Source organism: Pseudorca crassidens, chromosome 12 (genome assembly GCF_039906515.1).
Source record: "Pseudorca crassidens isolate mPseCra1 chromosome 12, mPseCra1.hap1, whole genome shotgun sequence".
In the NCBI taxonomy this organism is placed as follows: domain Eukaryota; kingdom Metazoa; phylum Chordata; class Mammalia; order Artiodactyla; family Delphinidae; genus Pseudorca; species Pseudorca crassidens.
Genome location: NC_090307.1, coordinates 85,137,981 through 85,159,100, shown reverse-complemented (window position 1 = coordinate 85,159,100; position 21,120 = coordinate 85,137,981). Strand labels below are relative to the sequence as shown.

Sequence of the window (21,120 nt, the reverse complement as noted above, 5' to 3'; positions counted from 1 at the left end):
AGTAGGTCTCACCTCTCATTCACCTCCAGCTTCACCCCAGAGCTGGCATGGCGGGCCTGGTTCATCACGTCCTACACCCGATGGCAGAGCTTTGAGTGGGTGGGGAGGAGGGCAGCGTGCGAGGAAAGGGGACACCCGCACTGGACCAGCCCCGGAGCCAGGGAGGTGAGGCCCAGGGCCCGAACACCAGGGCCCCCACCCACCCTCCCACCTCTGACCTGCAGAGGCCGTCTGGCCGTCGCACAGAGGCTGAGTGCGGAGGGGGGTGCAGCCCGCACTCAGCCCAGCGCCCCCGGGGCTCCTGCACCCTGGTCCTCACCTCGATTCTCCGCACCGCATCTTCGATGGCCGCAGACGTGGCCGCCATCTCCTTGTCCACCACAGCCCCGAGTTCCTCCTGACGCACGTCCAGGATCTTGGGCTTCAGCTCCTGGGGGATGAGGGAATCCAGGAGTCAGAGGAGGTGGATTCCACCTCCCACCACCCCACAGAGCCTGGGAGCGAGACTGGGGCTGCCGGGCCCTAGAGAGTAGTGCTCTGTATCCACCCACCCCGTGTCCCACAGCTACAGGTTCTACACGTGAGCACCTATTCAGCCCAAACTGGAAGGAGGTGCAGAGAAGCTAGGGACCCCAGCCCAGCACCACCGCCCCCCTGCAGACCCTGACCCACACTCGGCATCCCGGCTGCACACCTCACCTGGCCCAGCTGAAGGATGCCCTGCAGGGGGGTCTGCACCAGGCTGGGCTGGGCCTGCAGCAGAGCCTGCTGATCCTGCAGCTGCCTCACGAGCTCCAGCGCCCGCACTCCACACTCCCTGCAGGTGTCGATCAGGCCTGGGGGGAGAGGGCTGAGGGGAGCCAGTGCCGAGAACCCGGGGAGACCCTAGCTGGGTCTGACGCCAGGACCTATCAGCAGCCGCCCCCCTTTCCCAGGTCCACGGGGAGGAGCTCGTGTGACAAGCCCAGGGCGCACTTACGGTCAGCAGGGTCAGTGGGGGCCAGGTGGGAGGTGGCACTGCCATGGACGATGGTGTCCGCGGCCAGGTGGGAGAACCGGGTCAGGGCTGCCACAAGGGCAGAGGCGTCTATGCGGGAAGAACAACAACCCTCAACGCTGCTGCTCTGGAACAGGCCCTGGTGGTGCCTCTCCTGCCTGGCAAGCCCACACAGGCTCCAGTACCCCAGCTCTCAGTGGGAGGGGGCCGGGCCAAGGTCACGCAGCTGGAAAGCAGCATCGCAGGAACCACCCCCGGGTCTCTGTGACCCCTGGCCCGAAGGGCTGATCTCTGGAACCGGGCTGGGGCTTACTGGAGAGGCGCCTGTGGTGGGAAACCGCCCCGAAAGCAGGAGGCAGCAATGGCCCGTGGGCCCGGGTCACCACCGCTGGCGGCCTCTGCCCTGCCCAGGCCGGCCCCAGCTGCACTCACCTGCCCTGGAGATCAGGTATTGAGCGTGGCCCTTCTCCAGGGTGCTCACGGCATCCAGGGCAGCCTGGGCCCTGCTCACCAGGTAGTCTGCCAGCACAGGGAGAACCGGTGAGGGGCAGAGCCTGGCCTGAGGCCCCGGCACCCTCCTGCCCGCCTCCCTCAGGGTGGGTGGGTGAGGAGGGAAGAGCAACGCCCGAGCGCCTGCTGCCGCGGCCCTACCCGGAGAGCTGGTGCAGCGCAGGTGCAGGGGGTCGTCTAGCTTGCCCACGGCATCCTGCAGGATGCGCTCGGCCTCGGCAGCGGTGCCCCGCAGCATGGCGAACTGTTCATCCAGCAGCCTGCGCTGCAGCCCCTGCTCCTGAGACTCCTGGTGGGAGAAGGTGAGGCAGCGGTGAGCCAGCCAGGCCCCAGCGGAGACCCTCGCTGGGGAGGGGGCTTTAGCGAGAGGCCCTGCTGCACCCCCTGTGCCTGGGCTGCTCCCTCAGGATCGGGGCGCGCAGCTCATGGTAAAAGGGAATTCTGCCCCAATTCAGCTGTTACGCAGGGTGAGAGTGCGCAGCAGGGTGGCGGGGCGGGCCCGCACCTTGTCTGCCAGACGCCCCTGCAGCTCGCCCCTCTCCCTGGAGCTGCGCTGCTGCTCCTGGTCCAGCGCCGCCTCCTTCTCCCGCACCAGGCTCTGGGCTGCCACCAGCTCAGCCTGCCGCTGCCGCACTTCGCTGCTCAGTGTGTCCTTCTCCGCACTCAGCGTATCCAGCCTCGAGCTCAGCTCCAACCCGCTCTGTGTACACCTGGCCGGTGAGCAGGGCTTCCAGAGGCCCCGCCCGCCCCCATCCCCACCCAAATCTACAGACCCTCCCTAGGGCCACAGGAGACTGAAGGCTGGCTGAGGGCCCAGGAGCGGGTCCTGTGCCCTGTATACTTCCTGGGGCTGGGTCAGAGCCACACCCCAAGACCAGGGCAAGTCGCTCTGAACCACGCCCCGCTCCGTGGCAGCCCGGCCTGGGAGGGCCCACACCTGCTCCGCGTGGCTCAGGGCCGCCTGCGCCCGCACCAGCTCTCCCGCCTTGGCCTCCAGCTCCCTCTTGAGCTTCTCCAGCTGGTCACTCTGCTCCTCCAGCTACGACGGGAGGGGACAGGACGTCACGGGAGCAATGGAGCTGGGGGTCACGGGGGTCTACGGGGCAGGGCCTGTGATCACGGGACGCACCTTCATCTCTGACTCCCGTTTCACCTGCTCCACCTGGAAGGCCAGCTGCTCCTTCACCCGCGCCACCTCCTCCTGGCTCTGCTGTGTCACCGTCAGCTGCTTGGCCGTGTCTGCGTTCTGCACCGGCGGGAACCAGGGACAGGCTCGGCTGGGGTGCGCTCGGGGTCCCCTCCTCCCACCGGCCCCCGTCCGCGCCCCCCGGGCCTACCTTCCGGAGCAGCTCGGCGTGCGTGGTGATGAGCTCGCTGTGCTTTTCCTTCAGCTTGTTGTAGCGCGCCTCGGTGGCGCTGGCCTTCTCTGCGGAGGAGGCGGAGGCTACGGCCGTGACCCCCAGCCCGGCGGCGTACCCCCCGCCCCACCCTGCCGCCCCGCCCACGCACTCTCCGCCTCCTCTCGCAGCCCCTGGTGGCGCTCGCCCTCCAGCTGGGCGGCGCGCAGCCGGGCCACCTCGTGGCGCAGCTGCTCGTTGTCCACCAGGGCCTTCTGCTTCTGCTTGCGCTGCTCCTCCAGCTCGGCCTCCAGCGCGTTCACCTGGCCCTTCAGCTGCGCCATGTACCGCTGCGCCTGGGCGGCGGGAGGGTGGGGTGTAGGTCCCCCGCGCAGGGCAGCCGCCCGCCCCTGCGCCGCCGCCCGTGCCCCTCACCTCTAGCTGGATCTTGTCCAGCTCCGTGCGGAGCGTCTCCACCTCCCTCTTCAAGGTCTCTATCTGGAGGTCCCTGGGGACAGAGGTCAGGCGGGGTCTTCCCCAGCCCGCGTGGTCTTCCCCAGCCCGCGTGGTCCCGGCGTTCCAGTTCACTCAACCGGGACGATCAGGGGACCCGGGCACGGCCACTGGTCCTCTCATCAGCACCCCCTCGGGGTTTGAGCATCTCAGGTCTGTGTCCCCAGACAAGATCTTTCGGGATCACAGTTCCCGGAAGGCTGTTTCCCACGATGGTGGGCTCCCCCGGCCCTCACCTGTCGTCCTTCATGGAGCCATTCGGGGGTCCAAATGTCTGCTCAAAGAGGTCAGCCACCACCTGCCACGGCAAAGCACGGTGACCCCCGCCCCTACTCCCCCAGGCCAGGAGGGAGTCCCAGCCACCCCCAGTGCCCCCAGCGAGGAGGGGGCGGCTCACCGCTGGTTCCGCGGCGGGGGGCCCCGAGCCGATCTCGATGAGGTTCTCGGGCTCCTCGTCCTCGGGGGCCTCCTCGGGAATCACCACCACCGGCTTGATGTGCTCGGCCAGCGCCGAGGCCCGCAGGAAGTTGGGGGGTCCCTGAGGGGGCAGCGGGTGAAAGCGACCCAGCGCTCCCCCCAGCAGAAGGCCCTCCCTCTGCCGCTCCCACAGCCCACACGAGGCCCCACATGGCGCCCAGCCAGGCGGCCACGGTCCTCAAGCCCAGAGCCCAGGGCAGAACAGGGCTGCAGGCTGGCGGCGGCCTCTGGAGGGCGCAGGTACCTCGGGCAGCCGGGGGATCTGGATGAGCCGCTTGAAGTAGAGCATGTCAGAGGCTCTGCGGAAGAAGTTTCTGAGGCTGCGGGGACAGGGACGGAGGCGGGAGGTCAGAGGAGCCAGGCCCCAGCCCGGTAGCCCCAGCACACGCCACCACCCTCCACCCGGCCCAGGCTGGTACCTGTGAAACTGCTCATGGAACCGGTCCCGGTGGCCTTGCAGGGTGTCTGCCGGGAGGCCTGGGGGCAGAGAGGTGTAAGGGGACTCCCTCCTCGCTCACTGCTGTGCCCGAGACTTCAGATCTGCTCCCTCCCTTCCCCCTCCCTGCTCCTCCACGTTCTAGAAACCATCACAGATTAGACAGATTACCTGCCACCTGGCTGCGTCCCACCCACCATCAGGAGGGCCCAAAGAACCCCCTATGAGGAGTTCAGCTCTCGACTGAGTGAGGGAAGGAACCAGTGAGTGGGACGGGCAGAACCCTGACCACAGCGCACCGCACGTGGGCTCTGCTGGTCCGTCAGGTCGCCCTCCCTCGAGTTTGCCCAAGGTTGACACTGGAGCAGCTCACAGACCCCAGCCAGCAGCCCAGACCCTTTCTGAGCACTAAGGAGCCACCACGTGCCTCCCCCAGTCCTCCCCGCCAGCCCAGTGCGCACCCCGCTGCCGCCTCCGAGGCCAGGCGGTTAAGAGAACTGCAAACACGTAAAACTACGTGGCTCTTCCCACTAAATCTTTGTTTTGGAAAATAGTGATTTTTTTTTATAACAAGTATGTTATTTATGTTAGTGGGTAATGAGTTTATTCCTGTTATGTTTAATTAATAAATATCTTAAAGACTGCTTGACTCCCATCCCTGATACAGTCTATCAGCACAGCCCTCTGGGGCTTCAGATGACCCTCGGGGCCGAGGCCGGCAGGGCTGGGGGCAGCGGGACTCACAGGAGTGCAGCTTGAACATGAGCTTGACCGTGTAGTGGTAGAGGGGGCTGCAGTCCTGGATGACCTGGATGAGGGGGGCCAGGCGGCACTGGCCTGAGGACATCTGGGACACGGCAATGGCCGTGTTGAGCTGCCGGAAAACTGTAAAAAAATAAAAATAAAAAAGGGGGGGCGGGAGGAGCCTGAGCACGCGGAGCCGGGAGACGCAGGCGCAGACCCCACTCTGCTTACAGGCATAGTGACGACCACAGTGAGGACAGCGGCTGAGCGCTGGCCCTGACCGTCATCTCACAGCACTGTCACAGCAACCTAGACAGCTGGGTTTGAAGACGGGGCAATGGCCTGGGTAACTGCCTTTACCAGTCCCAGCCAGGCGGTGGGACCCTACCCCAGGCCCTCAGACACCAACATGCTCCTCGAGGCGAGGAAGGACCCTGTGCACTGAAGCCGCCGAGGACCAAGGCCCAGCGCTCCCACAAACTGGGGTGACAGCAAGGAGGGGGGCAAAGGAAATGCAGCTCAGCTCGGCCAGCGTCTCTGGACAGCTTCCAGGCAGTGGGCCCAGGACGCAGAGCTGGAGAGACAGGGTGACTTCAACAGCCCTGTACCCATGGGCTTCCAGCTCACTCTGAATTCTAGGGAAGGATGGAGGCCTAAGGCTGTGCAGCCCCAAGGCCTCATTCTGCAGATGTGGACACAGGCCCGGGCTTGGTCAGTCTCACAGCAGCGGGCTCAGGACGTGGTTCTGCAAACCCCAAGGGACCCCAAAACCTCACTTGCATTCGGGGTCAATCTCCCCTGACCTTGAGAATCAGCCTTTCATCCGACGGACCAAGTAGGAGGGAAAGAGACAGACATACTGCCACCCCCAACGGGCTTGCTCTCTGGGGCAAGGAGAGAAATGAGCACGTGACACCCAGGGCGGCCCACGTGGGACACGGTTCCAGATGGGTGGCCCCCAACCCGGGCCTACTCTCACCTTGCCTGGGGTGGGGCGATCTGCAAACCTCCACAGTGACACAAGGACGCCTGGGAGGGAAGGGACGAGGAGGAAGGCCCCAAGTGCTGTCCCTCACCCGCTTAAAACTTAATTACATGTCACGTCAAGTACATTTTCCTTGTAAACAATTAAAATACACGCAGAATACTATTTTGCATTTGAAAACACAATGCAGCCATTTCTCAGCTGAAGGGCATTCAGGACATTTCCCATTTGCAGCTGTTACAAACCTGGGGCGGGGAACGCCCACTCCCCTCACACTCTCAGGGAGACGCTGGCACCAGGGGTGTGGGCACTGGCTGTGGGCTTTCTCCGCCTCCCATCGTGGCGACTGGGGAGAGGCCCATCTCTGCAGCACAGCTGCCCCCAGACTCACCCAGCCTCAGGGTCCAGCCCCCGGTGCCAGGAGGATGCCCAGGCACCTCTTCCTCATTCCTGGTTTTCCATTAAAAAGGCCTTTGCCTCTCACTCTCCCGTGGAGAGCACTGAGTCACCCACAAGTTGTTCCGAAGCTGCCACTGAAAACACTCACCCCCGCAACCCCAAGAGGGTGACCCCCTGAGATTTCCTGTTCAACAGCTACCGCGCTCCTGGGCTGGGAACTCTGACCTGACTCAGAGGCCTTTGACAGCAGAGAACGGGCAAGAAGGTCGAAACCAACTGCCTCGGGGCAGGCTCAGCTGGGAGGTGGATCGGGAACCTGAAGAGGTGGCTCCTGGCACCCCCGGCAACCCCCCACCCCGCGCCTTGGTGCCAGAGTGGGTTTCCTTCGGCCGGGACTGTTCCCTGGACGTACCGCCTGCCTGGCGTCCTGCAGGGGCGGTAAAGCCCTCTCCCTCCCATGCTCTGGGGGCACCTGGAGGCCCCGTGACCTGCTCCTGGTGGGAGTGTGGTCCCAGGGGGCCGGTGTGTTCAAGAATGGCTGGCCCCCAGAGGCAGCAGGCCCCGGGTCAGCCCCTCGGCTGGCTCACCTGATTCAGAGAGCTTCAGCGCACAGTCCATGTAATCGAACATCTCCACTGTGAGCTGGAAGCTACAGGGGAAGGAGGAGGGAGAGATGAGCGGGAGGGGTGCGGGGCATGGCCCTGCGAGAACCACCAGGCGGGAGGGGGAGCACAGTCCACGCACACGCCCTTGCACGGATGCACAGACGGCAGTCCTTCAGCCAAAATGCCCAGCTCCAAGTAAGCCCCATCCCTTTAGCCACAGCTCCTGGGCATGTGACGACCTCCAGCCCCAGACAGAGCACGGCCCCCGGTGGGAACCTGGGTGAGGAACGCCGCAGGAACAGACGGGAAACCGGGGGACTCACACGTTGTTGACGTCGGTCCCAGCGGCCTTCTCCAACACCTCGTCTGTCACCTCCAGGCCCGCAGGGAACTCGGGGTGCTGCGGAGAGGACACCCCCACTCAACCGCAGCCCCTCTCAGCTCTGGCCCAGCACCGCTTCTAGCTTTTGAGGGAGGGAAAGGGACTGGAAAAGCCCCCTAGCCTGTGGAGCCACCATCTGCCCCGGGCAGTGACTCCAGGTGGGACGTCCACCTGGAGCTGAGGGCGGGGCTAAGACCACCTCCCACGCCGGGAAACGCCTCTGGGCCTTCTGACTTCCCTGCCATCTGTCCCAAGCTCCCCCTTGGGCCAGGTGGGGACAGGACAGATCCCACCCTCTGAGACATCTTGGAGGGAAGAGCCCAGGGTCCCACCAGCCCCACGATTCCCCCGAGGAAACTACCTTGAGGTGGAAGGAGATCTTGGTCAGCAAGAGTTTGGTGTAAATATTCACCAGCTGCCCATATCGGTCATGCAAATGGCCCTGTGGAGAAAGGGCCCTGGGTAAGGACACACTGCCCATGAGCTTGCCCAGGAACCCCGCATGGCAAACAAGGAAGGCGAGGCCGGAAGATGCAAGATGATGAGCAGGGTGTCAATCCTTCAGCCTCCCATGCTGTCACTTATTCATTCAACCACCATTGCTCAACCCACCAGAGGTGGCCAACCTCCTTTCCCAAGGGCCTCTGCCAGCCCCCTCTCTGCCTATTGGTCTCTTCTTCTCACTCTTGCCAGAGAGACGCTCGGGACAAGAGAGCTCCTCGTCCAGGGCAAGAGGCCAATTCTGAGGTGGGACACTCTATTGAAATGCTGGTGGGGGCTGGGGAGGTACGTTCCGACGGGCGCGTGAACACATCCTCCTCGCAGCCGCCTCCAGACACCACGTCCCCTGCGGCCACGCCTGCTGAGCCCACATCTGCAGATGGCACCAGGGACGCCACCTTCCTTACTTCAAGGGGCGTCCCCTCTGCAAGCCGGTCAGTTCCCAGAGGCCACCTGGCCCCCGCCCCGGCTGCTGGGGCCCCAGCAGTGCTCCCAGAGGGCAGATAAGGCCAGAAGCCCTCTCTCCACCCAGGGGATGCCCCTAATTCCTGAGGGTCGTGGAGTGGATCTAGAATACAAGCTCCTGGGGCTCTGAAACTTCACTGTGGATGAGACACTTCTGGAGAGCCTGCTGAAAATGCAGACTTCCAAGATTCAGAAGCTGCCGGTCTTGGGGGCTCAGAGTCTGCACCACTTACCCAGACTCAGGGTGGGGTAGTGAACTCACAGGGACTGAAGGGCTGCTGATTTCTGGAGCCGGAGGGCCCGTTAGGGATGTGTTTGGGACTTCTGCGCCAGGCCTTAAAAGCAAGGCTCAATTTCATTTACTGATGCTCATCGCCCGCCGCCATGGCCCCATTGAACACGGCTCTAACTGTGCTGGGAGGAGGAGGCGGGGGGCACCACTGCAGGTGCTCTGTTCCCCCCTCGGGCCTGTGTGCCAAGCAGGATGGCAGTGGACTTTCCGGGTGGTGTTGCTGGCGAGGCGCTAAGGCCACCATGCCCGCTCCCCGCACCTACCCACAAGTCTCCGATCTCCCGGATGTTGCTCCGGTACCGCTGGCAGTCGTGCAGCACCTGCCCAGAGGGGGAGACGAGGAGGGAGGATGAAGGAGCCAGAGCCTTCGTCCGCGGGGCGGGGGGGGGCGGTCCCAACACTTGCTCCCATGTACGGGGTGCAGGCAGCAGGCAGGGTGGGCCAACCCGGAGCTGAGGGACACAGACGCCGGGACAGCCCTCATTTCAAAGGATGCGGCTCTGGGCCTCCCTGGGGTGTTCAAGAGGCGGCAGACGGAGGGCCCAGGCCCCCGGAACAGTGGCTACTCACGTTGGGGTGCCCATCTCGAAGGACCTTGTGGAGGACGTGGCAGAACTTCCAGCTGAGGATGGAGCTGCTAGGAAGCGGCAGCCCGATGGCATAGGACCAGAAGGTGAAGGCCCCCTTCTCGTGGTGAGTGCCCAGGATGATGCCTACCAGGGTCAAGGCCAAGTGCAGGCAGCAGGGACTCAAGCGTGGGGGAGGTCGGGTGCTCAGCAGGTGCAGCTGAACTGAGCGCAGAGAGGCGGGTGGAAGGCCGCCCTCCCCCTCCCCACACCCCTCCCTCCCCGTAGGCCACAGCTCACCAAGAGCTATGGCTCTCAGCCAAGCAAGAGAAAGGGCGAGGTCACGCCCCACGGATTCAGCTGGGCCCAGGGCCTAAGACAATAGGGGCCTTCCTGAGATGGGACTCAGAGTCTTGAAGGAGCTGAGCGAGGCTGGCCCAAGGCCACAGGGGACGCCCCTCATCAGGCCATCTGGCACGCCCACTGCTCCCCTAATTCACTTCCCCCACGTCCTCTTCACCCTCCCCGCCTCCCCTGGGGCCCAGAGGGACGGAGGCCGCTGGCAGCAGGGAGGATACGCCGGGCATGCTTCTCCTTCACAGGGGCCTCCTGGGTGTTGATGGCTTTGCTGATGCTGATGGCCTGGGAGGGAACAGAGGAGGCAGAGGTCAGAAACCCACCCGGCAGGCTTCCTGGGAGAGACCACCCAAAGGGGGAAGGGGCGACACACAGACAGGACCGATCCTTCCAGCCGGTTAAAGGCGAGAGTAGAGATAAGGGAAAAATAGAAATTCTCTATCCTAAGCAAACCAGACCACTCAAGGCCCTTCTTCACGTGACATGTGCAGCTCAAACTACAGCTAAGACCCGATGCCACAAGCACACAGAGCTTCCAGAGGCCTGGGAGGTAAGGACGAAAGCCAGCTTGTGCTGCAGGAGAGCAACTCTGATCTGAAAGCTGCGTGTGATTCCTTTTCCCCAGAAGGCGTAGCCCCTGGGCCCCAGGGGAGCCGCCAGTCCCCGCAGGACATCCTCCATCAGGTCTCTCCTCTGGGAGAGGCTGCTGTGGCCTGAGCCCTCTTGCACTCCACCAAAACATGCACGTCACCCCTACTTTACCACGGGGCACGGCCTGGAGACATGAGGCCTCACAGCCACTTTGTGGAAAACCAGGATAAACCAGGTCCCATCGCCTGTCCACATGCATCCTGGACGAATCCTGACTCAGCTCCCACCCCCACCGACACAAACAGCGACCGCAGCCCCACCAGGGGTGGCAGGAAGGGGGACCCGCTTAGCACACATGCTGCTACCACTCAGGCCTTGAGCAAGCGGCAAACTCATCCTCGATGCACGTCCCCTCCCACCTCCAGCTGCTGGAGTCTTGTCTCGTCCCCCTTAGTTCAACACCACCTCTTCCGAGAAGTCTTCCTGGATGTGACTGCTCCCTCACACAGGCTCAGGGCACTTACTGTCACCCCCATCCCACTCACCCAGGAACCACCGCCGGCCCTGGGTTTACTTATGAATATGTTTTAATTCTGTACCTGGCGGCAGGTCTTGTAAGCCTCTGTCCACCCACCCAGCCCCGAGCTGGGGGCATCTGTGCTGTGGACCGAATGAGAAGAGCTGCCGGTGCCATTGGTGGGAGGGACAGGATGAGGTCCCTGACCAGTGCAGACTCCTCTCCAGGTCAGCCGATTCTCCCACGTCTCCCACAGGTCCTCCACCAGGGCCCACACTGCCCCAGGCCGTTCTGGGGGCTCACTGAGCAGGGCAAGCTGTGCGCTCACCCTGCAGCCCGGCCCTGCGTGGACTTGTCCACAGCAGGCCCAGCAGTGGCGGGAGCGGGACAGGGCGGAGAGGGAGCCCCGAGGGGCAGAAGAGCTTTCTTTCTTTTTAAACCAGAGGCCACTGTGCTCTCCACCTCTGGCCTGGGCACAATATTAACTGCCCCTGCTGGGCAAGGAGGTGACTTCTCTCATCTACAGTCTGCTGTGACCCTACTGTGGTCCTGCTTTGCAAAGCAGTGAGATTTCCTCTGTAAGAAAAGCAACCCCCTGAGAGCCATGGCTGCGCTTTCTGCTCAGACTCACAGACCTAGGAGCTGCTGGGGGCTGGGCTAGCCCCTCGCACCCACCCCAGCAAGGCTGGCTGACCTCCTTTCACACACAGCGCCCATTGTGGCCATTCCCCGGGGCTCGGGGAGAGCGGGTCTGCAGCACGCAGCACACCAGGCCCCTGGGACACGGACGACTCTCCCAGCATCAAGGCTGGGCTGGGGGAGTGGCTCTGGCCTCGCAGTACCGGGGTCCTGAGAGGAACGCAGACAGGCTCTGGCACCTCTTACACTCCAAGCCTCAGCGAGCCAGACACGAGGGCTCCCTCACCATCTGTTCTGTGTTTGCCGATCCTCTGCCAACTCGGCCTCCCCGAGGCCACAGCGCCTGCCTTCCCTCCACAGGCATCACCGTGAGAGAGGCCGGACCCCGAGTGTACCGTTCCCGGCCCCGTGAACATCACGCCCCGCCAGGCAGAACTCTGCCCACAGCAGCAGCGATGAGGACAACAATCGACAACCGGCAATTCTCGGGCACTTGCTCCCCTGCGCCAGGGACAGGCAACACGCTCCCAGCAGCAACACTAGCGAGTGGGCGTGGCCCCACTTTCCTGATGAGGAAACTGAGGCTCAGGGAGTTGGGGTATCTCGTCCGTACAGCTAATAAGGGCAAAGGCAGGTCTGGCTGTGTCCTGAACGATTCTGCTATCCAGCTCCCAGGTACCTCCCTCCAGTACAGGTACAGAGCTGGGAAGAGACACCAGCCCATAAGCCGGGAGTGCCTGTCTCGGGAGGGTGTGTAACCCCATCCCCCAGCTGCCCTGACACTTGAGCTGGCTCTGATGACTGCCACCTGTTCAGAAGATCCCAGGCAAGAACAGAGCAGAGCCAAAGTCACACAGGCAGAGCAAGCTACCCAGGAGGCCGGGGATGCAAAGATGCCACCTGCAGTCCCAGCAAGTGCTCTGTCCTCCGCAGATGCCCACGAGGGGCGTGCTGACCCCCCTCCCCCCCAGGGCCTGCAGCTGGAGAGGAGCAGAGACGCCCTGAAGGGATGGGCTGGTGGGGCCGGCGGCCCAGGGTAAGCATTCCCACCGCGCAGCCTTCCCCAGAGGCCGCTGGGCACAGGCTTTTACTTCACCGTTGGTCCAAATGTATACGGAGCGCCCTCATGGCTGGGCCCCGGACCCCCGGAAAGAGTGCCTGCCCCTCCCCTCTGGGGAATCTGCTCGCCTGTCCCCTCCCTGCCGCCACTCTACTTAAATCTGCCGATTTATGCTTCTCCGTGTGGTCCGCACCCAACAGTGTCTTCCTTATTTGTCTCTTGTCCTCCCCCCACTCCCAGCCCACGTCTACGCCACGGGGGGTGGGGGGGAGGGGGAGTGGTTCCGCCTCTCTGGGGCTGCTGTGGCCCCAGCCCCTAAACGGTGCCTGGCACATGGAAGGTCTTCAGAGGCAGTGAGGGAGGCTCCCGGGCCCCACAGAGAAGTGGTGACTCAGGCACCCGGGAGTCTGTCTGGCCCCCTCCACCCAAGCGGTGCCGCCCGCTCCCCGCGCCGGCTGTAGGAACAGGGTCCCTCCCGGCGGGAACACGGCCCTGCTGTGTGCAGGCGGCAGATGTGTGGACCGGGAGGCCTCACAAGGAGGCACAGTGCTCACACAGAGGCGGGTCTGTGGACACTGCACAAGCCTGCTTTTCCGCCAGGCGCGGCAGCCAAGTCCCGTCCCAGGAGGGGGCGGCAGGCCCCCGGGATGCCCGTCCCTCCCCTGCCCGTCCTGAGCGGGCCGCAGAGGCGGGGAGAGCACTGGGGCTCCTCTCCTCAGCCCTGGAATCTGTGCTGGGCGACTGACGTGGCTTAGCTCCTGGGTTTACAGTCCAGGTGCAGCTCTGACTGCAACATCTGGTTCCGTCTACACAAGCATGGTATCCTCACACCAGCCCAACGAGCGACTGTAGGAAGCCTGAAGGAGGAGGGGCGGTCAGAGGGGCACCGGGGACCATCGTGTGGGCTCTCTCTAGCTTGCCAGCCTGCAGAAGGCTTCCTTCCACCCTGGTACAGGGGCAGTTCTGACAACAGCAAGTATAATCCCTCACGACAGGCGGGATCAATTGCCATGGAGAGAGCCTTCTGGGACACAAAAACTTCGAGTGGAATGGATTGATTAGGGGCCTGGGTGCCGAGATGGACGAGCCAGAGCCAGAGAGAGAGGGTCCTGGGGGGGGCGGGGGGGCAGGTGGCGACCGTCTTGGGGATCTGTTTATCTGACTTCCCACTCGACCTCTGAGTGGCCATGGATGGGGGGCAGGGAGCAGCCAAGCAGGACAAGAGCGGTAACGGTGGGTCTCTGACACCCCCAGATATGCCCAGGGGGGCTCTGGGGGAGGGAGCTGGAGGGCGGGCAGAGGCGCGCTTCTCAGAGCCCTGAGGGTGGGTGACTAAACAGTGTCTCGGCCATTCAGACCACCGCTGCTCCTTCTGTGCTGGAAAAATTCCGAGCCCAGGCCCAGGGAGCCACCTCGCAGCGAGGGGCCTGACCCTCCGGAGGGCGGCGGGGGACAAGGCCGAGGGGTGGAAAGGCTCTAGCAGGCTCTGGAGACACAGCCAGAATTGCCGGCACCAGGAAGCTGGCAGGAGGCATATCTCACGCCAGAGGCCAGCAAACTGGCCTCAGTAAATGAATAATAAAATGATTTTTATCGAGTTCAGCCATGTGCCAGGCACCGTGCCGAGCACCTCACCATTATCATCTCGTTTAATCTCCTAAGTAACCCTTGAAGCATGTGGATGAGGAAATCAAAGCTCAAGGTCACAATGACGAACACAGGCACTATTCTAGGCACTGTCCCCACATAGACAACCCTCCCCCGTTAAGCGGGGTCGAGCAGGCTGCTGGCTCTGTAGACTGTCCCCTCAGTCTCTCACTGGGGGAGGGGCCGGGCTAAGGGAGCCGTGCGCCAGCACGCGCGTCCTCTGGTCCCCCTTTGTCCCCCTGCAGGGACCCAGCTCCCGAGGGCCTGGTGTCACTCAGGGAGGACCTGGCCCAACTCCAAGTCAAAACACAGGTTCTGGATCCAGGATTCGTTCAAACCGCAGGTAAGAACAGCAACTGTGTGGCCCCGAGCAGCTCAGGGGGCTCCCCCACGGCTCCCCCATTCCCGCAGGCGAGGCCTTCGGACCCTGGGGCCCCCTCTGGGCCTTCAGCTCGGCTCCCTCCCGGGGCGGCTTGTGTCCTGCAGCCAGGGTGGGGACGTCTGGGAAGGCCTCTTACAAGGGCCCCACTGGGTCCATGGGAGCCAGAGCCTCAGGACACACCTGCCCCTGCTTCCAGGAACAATCTCGTTCTTGTTCGTCACATAAAAGCCCCATCTGGTGCCAGCAGAGGCCCTGGGAGTCAAGCCTGAGGAGGCAATCCCCAGACCAGGCCAGACAGAGCCACCAGTGGCACTTGTCCCTGGACAGGTGACTCCCAGGGACACACGAGAAAGCATCTAGCTGCTGGTTCAGAAGAGGCGACCAGCTGAGGCAGCGGGGCCGGGGCAGGAGCCCCAGGAGGTGATATTCCCAAGAGCCTCGGCCCCTGCTGTGGACTCGAGACAGAAGCCTTGGGGTGTGGACGCCGTCAGCGAAGCCGGGCAACCAAGCTGGGACGCTCTGGTCAGCAATTGCACACAGCAAGCCCTTCCCTGCCCCGTCGCCTGTGGGGCTGCATGCCAGACAAAGGGGTCCCAGGAAGAGCCACGGGGAGAGGACGGTCACTGAGGATAGAGCAGGAGAGTGGCGCATGAGGCCACAGCCCGGTGCGCACCAACACTGGCCACACCATTTTAGAAACCCACAGCCCCTGCAGAGGGTCAGAACCAAGTGACCGCAGAGGCTGCAGCCCTGGACGTTCTCTGCAAGATCTGACGTCCTCCAGGCCGTGGGGAGCTCTGCACAGCAGAGGAACGTGGACTCGGGGAGACCCCTTCCCCAGGAGCCCACGTGAACGGGGCCAAATACAGGTCTGCTCACCCAGTTCCACCATTGCCAGCCATGGCACCCCAGCGCACAGACCCCGGTCCCATCCACTCTGACCCACAGGGGTGCCTTCACTTTAGAAGCTTCCCCTTTCCCGTCTGGGAAGCAGGAGCAAAAAAACCTTGAACTCTTTGAGAATGCAAACACACACAAAGTGTGTCTGGAACATCTAGCTTTGTTCTAGCCACACCGTCTTCCTTCTGTTCCTCAAACAGGACAAGCCTGGTCCCACCCCCAAGCCCGGCTGTGCTTCTGGGGTCACCCTGCTCTGAGTTAAAACGCCCCTCCTGGGGGGGGTCTCCCCCAACCATCCTAGCTAAAGCAGCCCTCCCTCCACACAGATAGCTTCCTCCTGGTTACTTTCACCCAGGACATTTATTCCCTGAAACTATCTTTTTTTTTTTTTGCGGTATGCGGGCCTCTCACTGTTGTGGCCTCTCCCGTTGCGGAGCACAGGCTCCAGACACGCAGGCTCAGCGGCCATGGCTCACGGACCCAGCCGCTCTGCGGCATGTGGGATCTTCCCGGACCGGGGCACGAACCCGTGTCCCCCACATCGGCAGGCGGACTCTCAACCACTGCACCACCAGGGAAGCCCCCCTGAAACTATCTTGTTTACCATGTATTCTGTTTCTACCTCTGACCCCTGAGCAGACGTACTTGGTACAACAAATCCTGTTGGTCTTGCTACCTGCTGTACCTCCAGTCCCGAAACCCGTGCCTGGAGGTCAATAAATCTTTACTGGATGAATGAAAGAGTGAATACTTGAATGAACGAAAGCTCTTTCAAATATAAGTACTGGTTAAATTCAAGGCAGTGTGTGTGTCTCTTTCTCTAGCTAAAAATTTATCCACTATAGTTATATAGTAAAGGCAACTATAAAACATTTTCTATTTTTAAAATCAACCCTGAAATGAATCAGACTCAATCCTCCTTGTACTGTTATCATGACGCGCTTCACGATGGCACTTGGCAGGGACAAAAAAACATCCTTCAAAGAGCCGGGTCACAGGGACTGGCAGAGAGGTGGGTTATCCTGCTTTAGTGTTTCCAAAGAGTTGTTTGAAGGACAGAAAGATCTCATTCAAATGCTTTGCCACCTCAAAGGCCATTGATGAAAGCAAACACAGGATTTCTGTAGCCGAGGAGGTGGCTGAATGCGGTCTCAGGCAAAGCGGTGGGGAGCTCTGGGCCAGAGGTCTGCAGCTCAGTCATTTCAGCAGAGGGAAGTCAGGGCAGCAACACCATCCTGCGATTCAACCGTCTCTTCCCTTTATTCACGCCCCCCAGTGCCTGCTCTGTCCGGGCCTCTCAATCCTTCAACCATTTATGAAACTGCAGGGAGGCCCGCGCTGCGGCCGCTGCTCCTCTGCAGGAGCCCCCGGCAGGATCCTCCCATCCACCAGCATGAGGCTCACTGGGGGACACTGCCACCTCTCCCCCGGGCTCTGCAGGTGACACATGAGGAGGAAGAGATAGGAGAGGAGGACATGGCCCGAGTCCCGCCTCCAGGATGGACAGGGAGCCAGCCTGGGCAGCTCCTTGCCTGGGCCCTGGTGACACCACTCCATAGACCTGTCTGTCCCACAAGCCAGGGGGCTGAGCCACTCCCTGGCGGGAGAACCTAATGCATTTGAAGGTTGTGTTTATTTCAGCAAGAGGAAAAACAACTCCACCTCTACTAAACTTTTCTCCAAGAACTCAGTCCTTCACTGCAGTGGGAGCCATGGCTTTTTAGGCCTCACTGAGTGGCAGCATCAAAAAAGGGAGACCCACGGGCCCCCGTGGCACCATTATTCAGCGCACGCACGCCGAGCGGGTCCCCCGAGCCGGTCAGTCCTGGGTGCTAGCACACAAGGAGCCAACACTGTCCGTGCCTGAGGATCTTGGGGCTCAGAGGGTAGTGCTTAGGGGCTCGGAGCGGGAGGCAATGCAATCCCTTCTCCGTGACCCTGGATCTAAACACACGCCCGACCTCACGGCCGTCCACTCCTGCCGGTTCAGCTGCAGGGTTTGGGGAGACGGGAATAGTGGGAATAATATCATGAGAACTAGGGCAGCCTAGTAAGGCTCGGGCAGGAGGAAAGCAGTTGACGGCTTCGCAAACAAGGTGATATTTGAGTCCACCCTGGAGTCAGGTGGAGCTGGGGGGAGCGGGCTGGGGGGAAGGGTATCGCTGACAGCGCGGCCGGCTGGCAAAGGCTCTTCAGGCCCCAGCTCAGGTTAGCCGGCTGCGTTTCCCTGTCCCCCCGCCAAGCAGGCCTAGACTCGACTCCAGAGTTTCCACTTCGCACTGTTGGACTCAGTGCCCAGGCAGGTTTTATTCACAAATGGGACGCTGGCCTGGGGGCAAGGTCAGGAGGGCCGGCTTCCCCCGACCTCCCTGGAGCTCCTCCCTGGGGCACCTCCCCGGGGCTCCTCCCTGGGGCTCCCCACCAGAGTATCTTCCAGAGGACGGTGTCACCTGGGAGCAGGCCCTGCCGTCCTGGAGCACGGGGCACCGCAGGATCGCTCTTCCAGGAACGGGCTGCTCCCCACCTTCCCAAGTCCGCCCAACCCCCGTGGCGGATCTACTGCCCTCCCCCACAGCCCCAGCTCCCCATTCACAGACGCTCAACTAGAAGCTCAGGGACGGAACCAAGGGGGCATCATTTCCATTTCTTCAGTCCAGCCCACCTTCCCATACACAACGTAACAGCCAACAGCCGTTCAGTGCAGCATTCACTCCGCCCCAGGAGCTGTGTCATCCTGCAAATCCTCCATGACTCGGGCACTACGATTATATCCACATTGCAGACGAGGAGACTGAGGCACAGAGTCTCGCTCTTAACAGCTCTGCCACAGCACACCTGTTCACCTCCCACCTCCTTCGTCAAGACGAAAACCCTTGGAGGGGATGAGAATGATCTTCATCTTCCCGTAGCACATCCCAGAGCACCAGAAGCAAGCCCACACGTACACAGTAAGTGGCCCCTCATGAACGTGTCGTGGGACAAACGTACAAAGATGGGGAGGGGAAGGACGAGCAGCCACAACCCCACCCCAGCCTGAACCAACAGGTCACCGGATACCCGGGGAGCCCAGGGGGCCTGCGGCAGGAAACCCCAGGAACCAGGAAGTCAGCAGCTGCCCTGAGCATCACCAAGCTGGCTGATGTGGCAGAAGCAGGTGGAGGGTGTCCGAGGGGCGCGCGACAGCAGCGCAGCTGGAAGGAAGGGCACGGCTCGCTGCCCGCCGCAGCTGGCCCACCTCCGGGGGCCGGGGAGGAAGGCAAGTGCCGCTGGGGCAGCTCACTCAAGGCTCTGCAGGCAGCATCCTGGGGGTCGTGAGCCTGGTTCTTTCTCTCTTCCTTTTCAGAAAGCCTCGCTCACCTCTGTTCTTTGGCCATTCGACCAGCCTGCAGTGGGTGCCAGGCCCCTTGTCCCTGCCCTCAGGGAGCTGACCGACGTGGGTGGAGCTGGGGGGGGGGGTTCTGGCTTTCACCATGTGGTTTAGATTTCCTCCCAAGCTTGGGGGTGGGGGAACTTTTTTAAAATAAACATTTAAATGAGGCCCAGAAAGGGGTTGGTAGCTAACAGTGTGGTAATGCCACACGAAGACAGAAAGGGAGCGTGTGTAACTATTCACAATAGCCAAGACACGGAAACAGCCTAAATGTCCACCGAGATAGATGGATAAAAATGTGGTATGTATATATATACATATATATATACACACACACAATGGAATATTATAAAGCCATTAAAAAGAATGAAATAATACCATTTGTAGCAAAATGGATGAACCTAGAGATCATCATACTAAGTGAAGCGAGTCAGAAAGAGAAAGACAAATACCGTACGGTATCACTTACACGTGGAATCTAAAATACGACACAAATGAACCCAAATACAAAACAAAAGCAGACTTACAGACTAGAGAACAGACTTGTGGTTGCCAAGGGGCGGGGGGGAGGGAAGGACGGAGTTTGGGGTCAGCAGATGTAAACCATTACATATGGGATGGATAAACAACAAGGTCCTACTGTAGAGCACGGGGAACTATAGTCAATATCCTGTGATGAACCACAATAGAAAAGAATATATACGTATAACGGAGTCACTGTGCTGTACGACAGAAATTAAACACAACATTGTAAATCAAATATACTTCAATAAAATTTTGTTTAAAAAAGGGAGTGTGCATAAGTCTGCCTGCCTGGCAGAGGGGGTGTTGGCATATGTGGGAAGGGAAGTCAGAGCAGAGGAAACATTTTGCAAAGGATGGGAGTCCAAAAGACTATTGCCAATTTGGGAACAGCCTTCGAACCAGAAACTCAAGTTCCCAAACACCTGTCTGTGTCCTGCGGCTTGCCTTCAGTAATGAGATTCTAAAGAATTCCTGGTTAGGGAACTTTAAGAAAACAGACCGGGCTTCCCTGGCGGCGCAGTGGTTGAGAGTCCGCCTGCCGATGCAGGGGACACGGGTTTGTGCCCCAGTCCGGGAAGATCCCTACATGCCGCGGAGCGGCTGGGCCCATGAGCCATGGCCGCTGAGCCTGCGCATCTGGAGCCTGTGCTCCGCAACGGGAGAGGCCACAACTGTGAGAGGCCCGCGTACCGCAAAAAAAAAAAAAAAAGAAAGAAAATAGACCTATGCGCCCAGGACTCCAATCCAAGCCAAATCACTCCAAATCTCCAGCATTTAGACAAAGAGTTTAAAAGCGCCCCAGGTGATTCTAACACCCTGAGTCCAATCCAGTAGCTGCTGGCCACGTGTGGCTAATGAAGGCCTGAACTGTGAGCCCAAATTGAGATGTGCTATAACAAACACAAAACGGAGTTTGAAGACTTGGTAGGAGGAAAAGAATGTATAATTCATAATTTTTATAGTGATTACGTGTTGGAGCGGCTATATTTTGGATACACTGGGCTAAATAAAATATATGATTAAAGTGAATTTCACCTGTTTCTGTTTGCGTCTTAGTGTGGTTAAGTAATCTAAAAACGATACACGTGGCTCCTATTCTGTTTCTACTGGACAGCGTTTTTCTAACGTGAGCTGGCCTGAGAAGCCCTGAGTGTCAATAAATGTTAATTTTTACAAGATTGCAGTTCCACAGAGGCTGCAGAAGGGACACGTCACTGACCTGGAAAATTGGACCTACGAACAGTTTTCCACCTGCTGCTCCCCCCTCCACAGCTCCCACCCCACCAGAAAACCCCTAACACCTGCGGAGCTTTACCCCGAATGCCTGTATCTAATGCCCTTCTTCCCCGCCGGGCCTGGTGTACTGAGCCGCGTGGCCCCTCTCTCATCCTAACCTTACAGGAAGCTTTTGGGCTCTGTTTCCATTTCCTGCAGGGGAAACCGAGGCCCAGATGGCAAAGGCGCACTTAGACAAGGAAGAAGCAAGGTTGGAGTTTAGCATTTCCAGGACTCCAATCTGCTGAGTCCTCACCCATGCTATACCTCAAAGACGGATCTCCTTCCTCATGGAAGGTATGAAACAGTTCTCAAATAAAGCTTTTTGGGGGTGAGGAAGGGAGAAAGATGGCTAGCTGACCATTTGCAGAGCACTGTACTACGTGTTTTGCATCCTGTAGGTATTCGTGGCCTACTGCTGCTACAACAAACGGCCACTATTGGCTCAGTGGTTTAAAACGACACAAATTTATCATCTTACAGTTCTGGAGGTCAGAAGTCCAAAACGGGTCTTCCGGGGCTAAAATCAAGGTGCCAGCAGGGCTGCGTTTCTTCCTAGAGGCTCCGTGGAAGAGTCCACTGCTTTGCCTCTTCCAGCTTCTAGAGGACACCTACGTTCCTCCAGCTTCAAAGCCAGCGATGTCTGGT

General features: G+C 60.7%; 2 protein-coding genes and 1 long non-coding RNA gene across 14 annotated transcripts in view; 2 read left to right on the top strand and 1 right to left on the bottom strand.

The window, feature by feature from the left end:
* VPS37B (VPS37B subunit of ESCRT-I) overlaps positions 1–6,184 on the top strand; it is a 37,523-nt gene extending 31,339 nt beyond the window's left edge. Inside the window, exons 5-6 of the mRNA XM_067701031.1 lie at positions 225–4,533; positions 5,248–6,184. The gene's annotated coding sequence lies outside the window, so the exon portion shown is untranslated. The remainder of the gene's footprint in view (positions 1–224; positions 4,534–5,247) is intronic.
* The window catches only part of HIP1R (huntingtin interacting protein 1 related), a 72,985-nt gene that overhangs the window by 3,224 nt on the left and 48,641 nt on the right, over positions 1–21,120 (bottom strand). For 9 of the 12 annotated variants that reach the window (XM_067701024.1, XM_067701021.1, XM_067701026.1 and 6 more), the window contains 21 exons: positions 9,788–9,851; positions 9,214–9,356; positions 8,907–8,963; positions 7,747–7,827; positions 7,327–7,403; positions 6,986–7,047; positions 5,015–5,155; positions 4,079–4,311; positions 3,594–3,895; positions 3,280–3,352; positions 3,017–3,200; positions 2,845–2,933; positions 2,637–2,753; positions 2,445–2,546; positions 2,013–2,207; positions 1,649–1,796; positions 1,430–1,516; positions 980–1,087; positions 700–836; positions 320–430; positions 13–71 (listed from right to left, as the gene is read on the bottom strand). In XM_067701024.1, the coding sequence (XP_067557125.1) occupies positions 13–71; positions 320–430; positions 700–836; positions 980–1,087; positions 1,430–1,516; positions 1,649–1,796; positions 2,013–2,207; positions 2,445–2,546; positions 2,637–2,753; positions 2,845–2,933; positions 3,017–3,200; positions 3,280–3,352; positions 3,594–3,895; positions 4,079–4,311; positions 5,015–5,155; positions 6,986–7,047; positions 7,327–7,403; positions 7,747–7,827; positions 8,907–8,963; positions 9,214–9,356; positions 9,788–9,851 (2,570 nt within the window). The remainder of the gene's footprint in view (positions 1–12; positions 72–319; positions 431–699; positions 837–979; positions 1,088–1,429; positions 1,517–1,648; positions 1,797–2,012; positions 2,208–2,444; positions 2,547–2,636; positions 2,754–2,844; positions 2,934–3,016; positions 3,201–3,279; positions 3,353–3,593; positions 3,896–4,078; positions 4,312–5,014; positions 5,156–6,985; positions 7,048–7,326; positions 7,404–7,746; positions 7,828–8,906; positions 8,964–9,213; positions 9,357–9,787; positions 9,852–21,120) is intronic. The other 3 variants (XM_067701018.1, XM_067701030.1, XM_067701029.1) reach the window with 1 other exon arrangement.
* Positions 11,497–16,120, top strand: LOC137203935 (uncharacterized). The gene is made up of 3 exons (XR_010933374.1): positions 11,497–12,349; positions 14,266–14,363; positions 14,730–16,120. It is a non-coding gene; the product is annotated as an uncharacterized lncRNA (long non-coding RNA).